The sequence below is a fragment of the Protopterus annectens genome, chromosome 1.part2, assembly GCF_019279795.1.
Source record: "Protopterus annectens isolate FY-2018-M chromosome 1.part2, PAN1.0, whole genome shotgun sequence".
Taxonomy (NCBI): domain Eukaryota; kingdom Metazoa; phylum Chordata; order Ceratodontiformes; family Protopteridae; genus Protopterus; species Protopterus annectens.
This window is the reverse complement of record NC_056727.1, coordinates 449023320-449036395: the sequence shown is the minus strand read 5'-3', so window position 1 is coordinate 449036395 and position 13076 is coordinate 449023320. Positions and strand designations below refer to the sequence as shown.

Here is a 13076-nt window from a genome sequence, read left to right as displayed (position 1 = left end):
AGGGGCTGCGAAGGCGCCTCACTGAAAACCGGAGGACCGGCGACTGGCCTAGAAGAGGATTCGTCATCAGTTTTGGGCCTCGGATGCCTGTCCTTGTCTTTGCGCTTTTTGTGTATTCCGGTCGTCGGTTGTTCTGACGGCATGGTATAATTGAATTTTCTGCCGAAATAATGTCGGGCAAAATCAAACCGACGTTTAATAGTGCGCTTGTTAAACCTAGCACAAAACCGACAACTAGTGACGTCGTGGTCTGGGCCTAGGCATGGGATACAGTAAGAATGAAAATACTTATGAGGTATTTGCTTCCCACAAGAAATACAATTAACTTTTACTGACATCGGTCTGAGGCAAGAAAAAGTTTCCCCAACGAGGTACTTAGCTTTATAGAAGACTTTGGTTCTGAAATTCGAAATGAAAATCTCAGGAGTCGGCCGACTGGCACTTGCGAACTGCTTTTGCTTCGGGCACCGCGCGGCAAGAAAGACTGAAGAAAATGGCGTCAGCTGCATCGCATAAACCCCTGGTGCACTGATGTCAGGGAAGAAGCGACAGCAACCAACGCCGGACCAAGACTTTGGAACTCTGGCCGACTGCCGAACTGCCTGACGGCAGGATAACCCAAGTGTAATGACTGCAGCAGTGAAACACGATGAGCATCATATATTTTGGGAGTGTAATGAATTGGCAGATTTTAAAAATTCCCTATACTGTGCTCTATCAGAAATATTGGGAGAGCAAATGGATGTAAGTGAGGAAATTAGTTTTTGAGCTAGGATACAGGATCTGAATTGCCTACACATAGTAAAGCCTTATTAAGTTTAATTCTGTTGGCTGCCAAAAAAGCAATTACTAGAAATGGAAATCAAAGTACCAACTGTATTTTAGGTGCTGAATATTATAAAATGGATAAAATAACTGGAAGAGTGATCTTTAGAAAAGGGAAGGAGCAAATTACATAAAAGTAAATGGAAACTGTAGGAACAGTACATACATAATAATGTTCAAGAGGAGGAGGAGTAAGGTTTATGGGAAAGTAGGAATTTAGCATTTTTTGTATTGTTGGAATGATGACAGTAGCAAAGAAAATATATGCAATGTATATTGTAATTAAATTGAAAAATGTTTTGTCTTCTTCACTGTTAATGTATATTTGCCCATGTCTTTAGAAATACTTTAATAAAAGTGTTTTAAAAAATCTGAGGAAATAAATTATTTGTGACAACACTGACCGGTATAATTACTCTAAAGTGAATTAATACTGGAATCAAGAAATAGCTTTTCAGTTGTTTTCAACCAACAAACGGTTGCCAATATTTATACCCTTTATGTCTACTGAACATGACAGTGATATATGATAGCAGACTTCACTATTTTGTTTTGCTCTTTCCCTAGTAATGTTGTGGGAGAGGTTATGGGGGTAGGCATTACTTATTAGCTTAAGATAATGTATATTAACACTGATGGTTATGTAATGGAAAATAATAACAATATATTATATATATCTTCTTGGGCTAGGCTTATATAGGCTCCAGGGCCATTAGCCTAGTACACACCTATGAACCTATAAGCTGAGAGGAAGAAGAAACCTTTTTTTGTAAGATAATTTTAATTCCTAATTATAAAGGAAAAGCCAAAGATCTCTGTCCTGAAGAGCTTCCCCAACAAACTGCCTTGTGCAGGTAAATACGAAAGCAGTGAACACAACTGCATATCATGCAGAAGGGCACGTATAAACACAGTATAAAGTAACAAAAGTGTGCACCCCACATTACAACATGCAGATATGATACAGAAACATCACTGAAAGAAGAGGCAACTATACTGGTGTGATACATTTTTATGAAGCATCTCCCTGCTAAGCAAGTCAGTCTGTTAAGGCAAAATTCAAGGCAGTTGCTAAATGCAACATTATTAAATGCAATTCTGATTGTTATCCTGTAATTTATTATTATAATAATAATAATGTTTCAAAGTAAAAATATGCAAAAATCATCAAGACATAACACAAAATAAATTAAATTTTAATAGCAGCATTTCTTTCAGATTGTTACAGCAACCTTATTAACATTTTAAATGTACTATATATATATATTTTTTTTGGGGGGGCAACAAAAATATGACACTTCCAACTTCTACAAGGTTCCCCTAGAACTCTAGCCACTCTGTCATGTATATGCAGGTTGATGGAGAGATATCGCCACCTTCATGGCAGTCGTCAAATACCTGAAACAAAAAAAGAAAAAAAGGATAACTGCAAGGACAACTGTATAAATGCTCATTTATAATTCATTGTAAACATAGCTAAGGAAAGAGAGCAACCACCCTAGTTTAATCTTTAATTTCATATTCTAACAAAACAGCAAACCTGGCCAAAATTTCCAAGCTGTCCTTACAGATTGGGGTTGGTCCTGGAACAGATGATACCTGCCTATTAAAGCTGTATGAAGGGAAGACAAGTTAATTTCTGGTTGTAGTGTCATTCTCAGTGCTCCAGTAGGTATTCTGTACTGGGTACCTACCTTCCTTTGAATTGCAGCCTATAGTGAATGTCGTTGGGGCTGGGACTACAAAAACTGAAAAACAAAACAGGAGCAGACACAACACATCAGATATATATTAGCCACTTTTCCTTGTATGACAGGCATTAAATGACTACACAGCCAAAACTACTTCTACCCCTGGAAAAATCAAACAGCTAAATGGAAACTTGTAATATTAATATTAGGACGGCATTCATTACTGGAACTAATGTAGACTTGCACCCTTTTCCTAATCTAACTCATGTACAACGTACTAAGTCGACCTAGTTACAAAACAGTTTTTTTTTAATATAAACAGCTGTATCACTTTAATGTTGCCCTGAATCCCTGCTACTCTGTATTAACTGCTTCTGCAGGGTCTAAGTAGAACTTTAGGAAAGAAGCTCCTCTAAAATGGGTCTTGAGTTCTTATTTGCCAGTCCACTCGTGAAGCAATAACTGGAGCACAGTTGTGACCTTGTGACAGATTTGTAATACAATACACACAACTTGCCATTTCCTTTATTTTTGGGACCAGATAGCAGAAATGGAAGACTACAGTTAAGACCAAAAATATTATTAAACCTCAAACTGCTACATTGTCTGCAATTTCTCACATGAAATTTAAATGGGCAAAAGCTTTACTTCTCTGGTAATGGATACCTCCTGGGGTCATGTTCCTGACATGATGGAGTGATCTGTATGACCCTGTGATTCACAGAGCTACGCTGTTTGGAACTCTGCAGTCCTGATGGTGTCAACTTTAGCAAAAGATGAAAAGGGGACAGAAACAATTCAAACTATGACCCACTCCATTATGGTCACCTAAGAATCAGATAATCTAGCATCAAACAAGGATAATGGGACCCATATTTGCAGACAGGTCTCAAGGTGGTGGTGTTTGCTAGTGATTGCTTGGTGGCCAGGTGACTTATCCTAGAAACATTGCAGCAATCTGCTGTACTCCCATGACTCCCCTTCTCCATGGGCCAAAATTTCCAAGCTGTCCTTACAGATTGGGGTTGGTCCTGGAACAGATACCTGCCTATTAAAGCTGTATGAAGGGAAGACAAGTTAATTTCTGGTTGTAGTGTCATTCTTAGTGCTCCAGTAGATATTCTGTACTGGGTACCTACCTTCCTTTGAGTTGCAGCCTACAGTGAATGTCGTTGGGGCTGGGACTACAAAGCAAAGCCCTGGATGGAAGTGAGCTACTATACACATTACACACTGACTACACAGAAAACAGCTGGTTGGCCATCTGTGAATACAGCTTGATCTTTTGCTCCTGTCATGTCCCCCAATCTCTGCTAGAAATTTCCAGTGAGGGGAAGGGTGCTTCCTTTCAAAGGATGGTATAACTGGTAGTGCTTGCTTACTTAACTGTGTGGAGGCATTTGTACCATAAGGTCCTCTGGTATCACCAGATGTTCCTCATGATCAGCCTGTCTTGGGGGAAGTTCAATAAAATGGAAACTGACATTTATGTCCCAGAGTGCGAAAATGGACTTCACTGTCAAGCAGGCCATTTACTCAGCATGCAAAAAAAAGAAGATAACCAAGGAGTGCTATTCCTGTGGAAGGGGCATTCTTTGTGACTTGATGTCAAGCACTTTTCCAAATGTCTCTAAAAGAGAAGGAGAATGCATTTTTTTTTAATGGACACAGATTCTAAGGCTGTCCTTATAGATTGGGGTACAGTGTAAGTGTAATCCAGGCTCCATTAGAGAAGTGATTAGGTAGTCATCTAGGTGTGGGTAAATGTAAATCTCATTCAGTCTAAGGGAGACAAAGAAAAGCGATCCGAGTTCAAATCTCGGTGGGATCTCAGTCCATTCTATAGTTATGTCAAGAATCTAAATGGCAATCCTCAGATCTGCTCTGAGCTACAACAGAATGGCATTAAATATACTGATCCCAAGGATATTGCCAATATCCTGGTAGATCGATTCAGTGCCAACTTTACCCCCCTCTCACCCCCTAAAGGGCCCATCTCAATACCAAAAGATTGCCAAATGCCGTTAATCACGGCCACACAGGTAGAAACCGCACTCTCCAAAGCTAAGAATACAGCATCCATGGGACCAGATGACATCGCGGGCTGTGTACTACATGAACTAAAAAATGAACTGGCACCTCACCTAAGTGTCATGTTTAATCATAGCCTCACCTCAGGCTTCATGCTCACTGAGTGGCGCACAGCTACAGTTATCCCAGTCCACAAGGGGGATCCATCTTGGATCACGGGAACTACCGTCCCATCAGTCTGATGAGCCTGATCTGCAACGGCATGGAACGCATTATCATGGAACTTATAAACAAAGAAAGACATTGGCAACCTTCAAACACTGGACCCCACCCAGTTTGGGTACGTGAAGAGCTGATCTTGTCTCCTGAACCTGATTGACTTCTTCAAATCAGTCTCCAGAGCTGTGGACGAGGATAAGGTGGTCCACACAGCCTATCTGGACCTCGCCAAGGCCTTCGACACCATCCCCTAGTCTGGAATCATAGATAAACTTATTAAGCTGGGCATAAATCCCTACGTCACTCGATGAGTTGCCAACTGGCTTACTGACAGAACCCAGACTGTAATAGTAGCCAACTCCAAATCCAGCTCCAGACAAGTGGAGTACCTCAGGGTTCAGCCCTGGGACCGCTCTTATTTGGCATCTACTTCTCTGAAGTACAGCCCAACACTAAGGGACTCTGGCTAACAAAGTTTGCAGATGACTGCAAACTGGGAGCCATTACTGAATCCCCAAATGATGTGGATATTCTACAAAAGGGCCTTACAGAAACAGATGCTTGGTGCCAGAGCCATAGGCTCAAGCTTAATGCCAAGAAATAAGAAGTTATGTACCTACCATAACGTTCCATGTTAGTTGTCTTCTCTCGCCTTCTTTCTTGCTTGATGGGTTCGGAGCCGATCCCTCGGCTCCGACTCGGCACTTGCTAAGCTCGAGAGTCACTTTTACCAGCTCGAGGCAGCCCCATATCCCATGATGCAAGGCGGTAAGTACCCAGATCTCGTTTGATGACAAAGGGCAATAGCACCAAGCATAAAATACTTCCCAAAGGAAGAAAGAAAACTTACAGATGGAAGGAGGACCAGGTCTGAATGGTCTTCAGCATAACAGTTTCTGATAACAAGGTCTGTCCAGGCCAGGGGGAAGGAGGGAGGGTCGCAAGAAAGAAGGCGAGAAGACAACTAACATGGAACGTTATGGTAGGTACATAACTTCTTAATGTTAAATTGGGAATATCGCCTTCATTCTTGCATGATGGGACCGCGTCCTAGCACCTCTATTCTGGGTGGCTCAATGGAACAAACTCTTGAGGACTGTAGAGCCAAAACTGGCTCTGTCCCTGGAGGCCAAGTCCAATTTGTAATGGGAAACAAAAGTGTGAGGAGTGGCCCAAGTGGCGCTGCACAAATAGTGTCTAAAGGAAGTCTAGCTTGAAAAGCTGTAGAAGTAGCTAAGCTCCTAGTTGAATGTGCTTTAGGTTTTGAGCACAGCTGTTTTCCCCTGAGCAGATAAATTTCAGAGATGACCGAAGAAAGCCATCTAGACAAAGTCACTTTAGAAACAGGAAGGCCTTTTTTATTATCCGCATAGGAAACAAAAAGTTGATCAGATTTTCTAAATTTTTTTTGTTCTGTCCAAATAATATCTAAGTTGACGGTGGACATCAAGATAATGTAGCTTTTGTTCAGCTCTATCTGAATAGTTAGGGAAAAATACAGGGAGATCAATGGATTGATTCAAATTGTTCTTTGAAGCGACCTTAGGCAAAAATGTTGGGTTAGTTCTCAAAGATACTCTGTCTTTGTGAAAAACCAAATAGGGGGGTCGAACCGAAAGAGCATGAAGTTCAGACACCCTCCTGGCCGAAGTAATAGCCACTAGGAATAAAGTTTTCCAAGAAAGATATTTCAGGGAACAAGAAGCAGCTGGCTCGAAGGGGGGAAGAATCAAGGATGTCAGCATTAAATTTAGATCCCACTGAGGAGGAGGATTCCTGATTGGGGGTTTTAGAAGGAAAATTCCTTTCAAGAAGGCCCTGCAGAGCCTATGGGACATAATATTATGATCTGCTATCCCGACATGAAAATTGGAAATAGCAGCCAATTGAACTCTGACTGTGGAAGAAGAGGAGCCTGCATGAAAAATCTCTGCTAAGAAATCCAGGACTGCCTGAACAGGGGCAGTAAAAGGATCAATATTCTTGGCCTTAGCCCAATAAGAGAAACGTTTCCATTTGCTTGTATAAATCCTCCTGGCAGAGGATTTTAGCGAAGCTACTATGATGTCTCTAACTGGGTTAGAGATCAAAGGAAGCCTGGCTAAGGAAGGAAGTGGAGCAACCATGCTGTGAGGTTGAGAGAAGGGATTGACCGGTGCAGCTGACCCGATTGGTGAATCAGAAGATCTGGCACTGGGTCCAGATGCCACGGCTGCACCAAAAGGTGATGATGGAGGAACGGGAACCAAACTTGTCGAGGCCAAAAAGGGGCAATGAGAATCAATTTGGCTCTCAAAACGGTAGCTTTCTGGATAACCTGAGGGATCAGAGGAAATGGAGGGAAGGCATAAAGAAGTCCCTGGGGCCAATCCTGGGTCAGAGCGTCTCTGGGGGAATGGCCTGATAGAGGGAAGAGGCTGAAGAAGTCTGGACATTTGCTGTTTTGGGGAGTAGCAAAAAGATCGCAACATGGACGACCCCATTCCAGAAAAATCTCTTCCGCTATAGATTGCTTGAGAGACCACTCGTGAGGCATGAGAATAGCTCTGCTCAATCTGTCCGCTACAATGTTGGTTTTCCCAGGGATATGCGTTGCTACCAGAAACCGATGAGAGGAGATCGCCCATTGCCATAGTCTGAGCGCTTCTCGACACAAGGGGTAGGACTTGGTTCCGCCCTGTTTGTTGATATACCAAACTACAGACATGTTGTCTGTGTGGACTGCAATTGTCCCTAGGGGAAGAAAGTCGTTGAGGGCTTGCAACGTTAAAAGCACTGCTCTCATCTCCAGGACATTTATGTGCAGATGGTACTCGAACGGCTGCCACGTCCCATGAACCATCCTGCCCTGATAATGACCCCCACCCGATCAGGGAGGCATCCGTGGTGACAGTGGCTATCGGGGATGGGGGTACAAAGTACCTGCCTTGGTGAACCTGAGGAGATGTGATCCACCAAGCAAGATGCTCTTTGCATGTCTGTGTCACCAGAATCTGGTGACGCATTGGAAGTTGCTGGTATGACCATTGTGTGAACAGCATCCACTGAAGAAGGCGCATGTAGAATCGAGCCAGGGGAAGAAGAGTAATGGCCGCAGCCATGAGACCTAATACCTTTAGAACCATTCTGGCCTGTACTTTCTTGTTGGCCAGAATGATCCTGACATGACTCTGAATGTCTGAAACTCTTTGATCTGTAAGGGTAGCTGACATCCGAATAGTGTTTAAGTTTGCGCCTATGAAGGTAATAGACTGGCAGGGCGATAAGGATGACTTTTCGAAGTTGATTGAGATTCCCAAATGAGAACAAAGGTTTATTGTTTAATCCCTGGCTTGTATAAGCTGATGCCTGGTGGTGGCTGACAGGAGCCAGTCGTCGAGATACGGAAACACCTGGAATCCTTGACGTCTCAGGTGAGCCGTGACCACTGCCATGCATTTGGTGAACACTCTGGGGGCTGTAGTGAGACCAAAGGGCAGGGCTCTGAACTGGAAATGACTGGACCCCAGCCAGCGGAGAAATCTCCTGGAGCGTCTGTGAATTTTGATGTGATAGTACGCATCCTGAAGATCTATTGAGCACATCCAGTTGTCCTTCTGTAAGAAGGGCAGAATTGACTGAAGAGTGACCATTCTGAATCTTGTCTTCCTGACAGACTTGTTGAGTCTGCTGAGATCCAATATTGGTCTCCAGTCTCCCGTCTTTTTGGGGACCAAAAGAACCTTGAGTAGATTCCGGCTCTGAATGGTCTATTGTAATTGGCTGAATGGCTCTTTTTTGCAGTAGTTTTGAGACTTCTAACTCTGCAATTTCCCTTAGACCGGGTGGTACATCTGGAAGGGAATTTGAGGGGAAGGGACTTTCCTCGAAAGGAATTATGTAACCCTTGGATATGATCGACTGTACCCATCTGTCTTGAGTGAGGGAATGCCAGGCTTCTGGGTACAGTGATAATCTTACCACGACTGCCTCCAAGGGGGGACAGCCGGCCAACATCTCAGGGATGCTGAAAGGGCTTGTCAGAGAGAGGCTCTCTGTTTCCCTGGTTTTCTGACCCCCTCTGCCTCTAGAGCGGCGTCTGTTGTTGTTACCCCCTCTGCCTCTAGGGGTAAACTGACCACGTGAATACGGCGTGACTCCTTGGGATTTACGGAACCACATTTTCCCACCTTTCTGTCCTTTGGGATAAGGTCTAGAAGGGGTGGAAAACGGACTCCAACAGCAGAAAGAGTCTTGCCGTCCTGTTCGCACCTGGTCAAGGTTTCCTTCACCTGAGGGCCAAACAAAGCTGACCCATCAAAGGGAGAATTTGTGAAGGACGCCTTAAAGGGATCCATAAAATCACATAGCCGCATCCAGGCTTGGCGTCTAAGAGCCACACCTGTACCTGCGGCTCTACTCGCTCCATCCGCAGCATAAGATATTAGCCGCATGGAGGAGTTTGCAATGGAATTGAGGGTTCCTAGCTGCGAAGCAATTTTTCTTGAGCCCCTGCAGCTGTAGGATCCTGAACTACTTCACCCAGCTCCTTAAGGATATCCCTCTGGAGTCTGGTGAAGTGACATAGGTAATTCAGCGAGCATAGCAAAGGTCGCTGAGGAAAACATCCGCCACTTACCTATCCATGGTCCTAGAGTCCTTATTAGGAGGATGGACGGTGCGGAAGGATCTGCAAGTTCCTTTTGGTGGCCGCAGCCACCACCATGGCATCAGCGGGGACACCCTTAGTGAGGAATTGCTTGTCACACGGGGCAGTGATAAATTTTGAAGGCCTCCTAGGGACTGGCTCTACAGAGTCAGGAGCTGCCCACGCCTTTCGTGCAATAACCTGCATAAGGGGGTCGAAAGGCGGAGACACCCAGGAGGTGGAGGGCCGAGATCCAAACGCCTCTAGGTACACTGACTCATCCTCAGAGGGATTGTTGGTGGGCCAGTTTCCCCTCTGTTTAAGGAGTTCTAGGATGTCTGAGAAGGAGACATCCTCAGAGGGGATCTAGGGGATCCCTCTGACTCATCAAAGTCAGTATCCAAGTGACAGACTCGGGGAGTCTACATGTTTCCTCTTACAAGTCCTCTTCCTAGGAGGATCTCCAAACATCAGGAGAATCCTCGGAAGAGGGGGAAATTCCCAATGGGGAAACCTGAGGCGGAGGATCTCTGGGTCCTGTAGCAAGAGAAGTGGCAGAGATGTCAACAGGTACTATAGAGGGAGGAGCTACGGGAACAGACTGCTGACTGATACCAGTGGCCAGCACACTCTTCATCACCTCGAATGCTCCCTCCCAGGCAGGTCCGAGAGAACCCGTTCCGAAGAGCTAGGAACTCCAGGGACCACCGAAAGGGAAGTCTCAGAGGCAGATGTCGGAGCCGAGCTCACCAAGGCCGAGGCTCCAAGGGGAAGAGCGGGCTCGGACAAGGGTCCGATGCCACTCACCTCGGAGGAGACCATGGAAGCCCGACCACCGAATCCCTCTAAGGAAGGTCTCAAGAGGAGATAAGAGTAGAGGCTGAAGGAACAGAAGGGGTATCCGTCCTCCAGCCGTAGCAGTAACCATTCCGAAGACTCCAACTCCAAGCTCTGGGGTAGAGTTGAAGGAGGAACTGTAACGGGTGTGGACCAACAGTCGCCTGTTGAGACGGACTATGTAACATTTGGGCCAGTACCTGTGACTTAAGTAATCTACTGACCACTCTCTCTAGGTCATGATCTGACAGTCTGGATGACCTTGAAGATCGGCTCCGATGGCTCCGTTCCGAAAGAAGAGGTGAAGCCGGAGCCGAAAGTATCAGCTCCAAGGAAGGAGACCTCGACCTCTTCCTGGAATGAGCCATCGGAACCGATACTATAGATCCTGTCGGAGCCAAAGACTTATCGGAGCCGACAGGAAGCCTCGATGTATCGGCTCCAGCCGGAGCCGATACAGCCACCAAAGTAACGGTGTCGGAGCCGACACCGATGCCTGTGCCACATGGGGGTCGGAACCGATCGGAGCCGACACCGAAGTGGTCGATGCAGATTCGGCACCGATAGCCATCGGTGCCGAAGGCTTTGTTAAGCCAGAATCGGCTCCAGCCGGGGCCGATCTCGACTCGGAACCAGTCGGAGCCGAGGCCGCAGGCTTAGACACAGAAGCCTGGGCCTTGGAAGATTTAGCTGATTTTGATGGAGCCGACTTAGCCGGAGAGCCCTCCGGCTTAAGAAGGCCCCTAAGTATCAGCTTGTTGCGTCTTTCCTGCAGGACTCTCTGGCTGAAGGAATGACAAATAGCACAGGAGTCCTGCAGGTGAAGAGGCCCCAGGCAATACAGGCAAGAAGTGTGACCGTCTGTCAGAGACATCTTCTGACAGCACGAGTCACACTTCTTAAAACCTGAGACCCTCTCCTTTGACATGGTGCTTCACAAAACACACACACACACCAGTCAAAAATTTAAATTAAAGAAAATACCAAAAAGGTATTCCTAAAAACAAACACACACACACCCTAACAGGGGGGGGGATGGGATGGGTAAAGTTTGACTAAAAAAATTTAAAAGAGACAGGGATTTTCTGTCAGGAAATCTAAATAATTAACTTATAACTAACAATAAGTGATTTTTTTAACAAAAGGGGCTTAAATATCAATAAAATGATTCACTTACCAGGAGCTGGTAAAAGGAGGACCTCATGTTTAAGCGGCAAACGAGATCTGGGTACTTACCGCCTTGCATCATGGGATATGGGGCTGCCTCGAGCTGGTAAAAGTGACTCTCGAGCTTAGCAAGTGCCGAGTCGGAGCCGAGGGATCGGCTCCGAACCCATCAAGCAAGAATGAAGGCGAGATTGACAACTTAACATTGTATAGTTATCCCCTTTGGGAAAAACCATGTACCCATGGTGGCAGTACACTAAACACCGAAAGTGTGATGACTTAGGTACACTGGTGGACAGTGGTATCACCTTCGATAACCACATCACCACAACAGTCAGGAAATCCTTCTATGTGGCACACCATCACTAAGGGCTTTTCATGCAGAAAAAAGGAGGTCATTGTCCCACTGTACTCATCCCTCACTAGACCCATTATAGAGTATAACGCCCCATTTGGTATGTACCTCACAAGACATCTGCAACAGCTGGAAAGGCCACAGAAATACCTCACTAAAAGAATCACAGGCCTAAAGCAGATGCCATATGCTGACCATCTAAAAAAACTCTAGCTATACTCTGTGGCATATCGTCTACTCAGAAGCGATCTCTGCTTAACATACAAGGCCATGTCAAACCCTGAGCTGCTGGACATGCTCCACTTAAAGAAATCCCAATTCCTCAGAGCCACACGCTCCAGGGATCTAAACCTTGTCATCACAATGAACAAAACATGCTGGAAGGATAGGTTCCTGACCCAGAGACTCCCCATACTCTGGAATAGACTGTCCATACATGTCAAGCAGAGCGCCTCCATGGCCCTCTTCAAAAGGAACCTTGATGATCGGATGGAAGATAGGAAATTTACCCCGGGGATCATGTCAGTCGCCCTGCTAGACAGGGGTCCACGGAAGTAAATATTGTGGGAATAAATATCCAGGGAATTGTTATGGCTAGGCTTGTATAGGCCCTAGGGCCAATAGCCTAGTACTAACCCTAAAAACCTAAGCATTTGATAAACATATAGCATAAATAAAGTATACAAGTGTGAGAAGCTGTTGTCTAAGATTACCAAATGAAGTTCTTAGCACTGGAAAAGTACCCTCCTAAACCTAAATAAACAAATAAGACTACTTACAAAACCTTCTAAGGGCAACTTCGAGATTTAGCAAGCACAGCTAAGGATAACCATAAAGCTTCTACAGCTACATCCGTTGCCTAAAAGGTAGGACCTAGACGTCTGCTGAACTAGTGACAAATATCACACACACACTGATCCTGCAGGAATTGCTAACCTACTAGCAGACAGGTTTGGTGAAAAATTCTCCCCTTTATCTCCTCCATACATATCACAAACCATACCTTCAACAGCTCCCCGCCACCGTAACAGGAACAGGCAAGCAAAAACTGAGGGTGATGCTACTCAATGCTAGAAGTCTAAACCTCAAAATGCACTCACTCGAGGCACTCCTTAAAATGGAGAACATCGATATCTGTGCAGTGACTGAGACCTGGTTCAAGGCTCCAGACAGCACCCCTGCACTGCCAGGTTATAACTCATACCACACTTTTCGGCCATGTAACCTGGACCGGAACACCAAAGGCGGAGGTGTGTCCATATTCAATGGAGACAAAGAAAAGCGATCAGAGTTCAAATCTTGGAAGGATCTCAGTCCATTCTAT

The 13076-nt window shown here is 45.2% G+C and overlaps 1 protein-coding gene across 1 annotated transcript in view; it reads right to left on the bottom strand.

Moving 5' to 3' along the window:
* Positions 1 to 2000: 2000 nt before the first annotated feature.
* POLR3F (RNA polymerase III subunit F) overlaps positions 2001 to 13076 on the bottom strand; it is a 1043854-nt gene continuing 1032778 nt past the window's right edge. Inside the window, exon 9 of the mRNA XM_044056984.1 lies at positions 2001 to 2223. Coding sequence (XP_043912919.1) covers positions 2146 to 2223 — 78 coding nt within the window. The 3' untranslated portion in view covers positions 2001 to 2145. The remainder of the gene's footprint in view (positions 2224 to 13076) is intronic.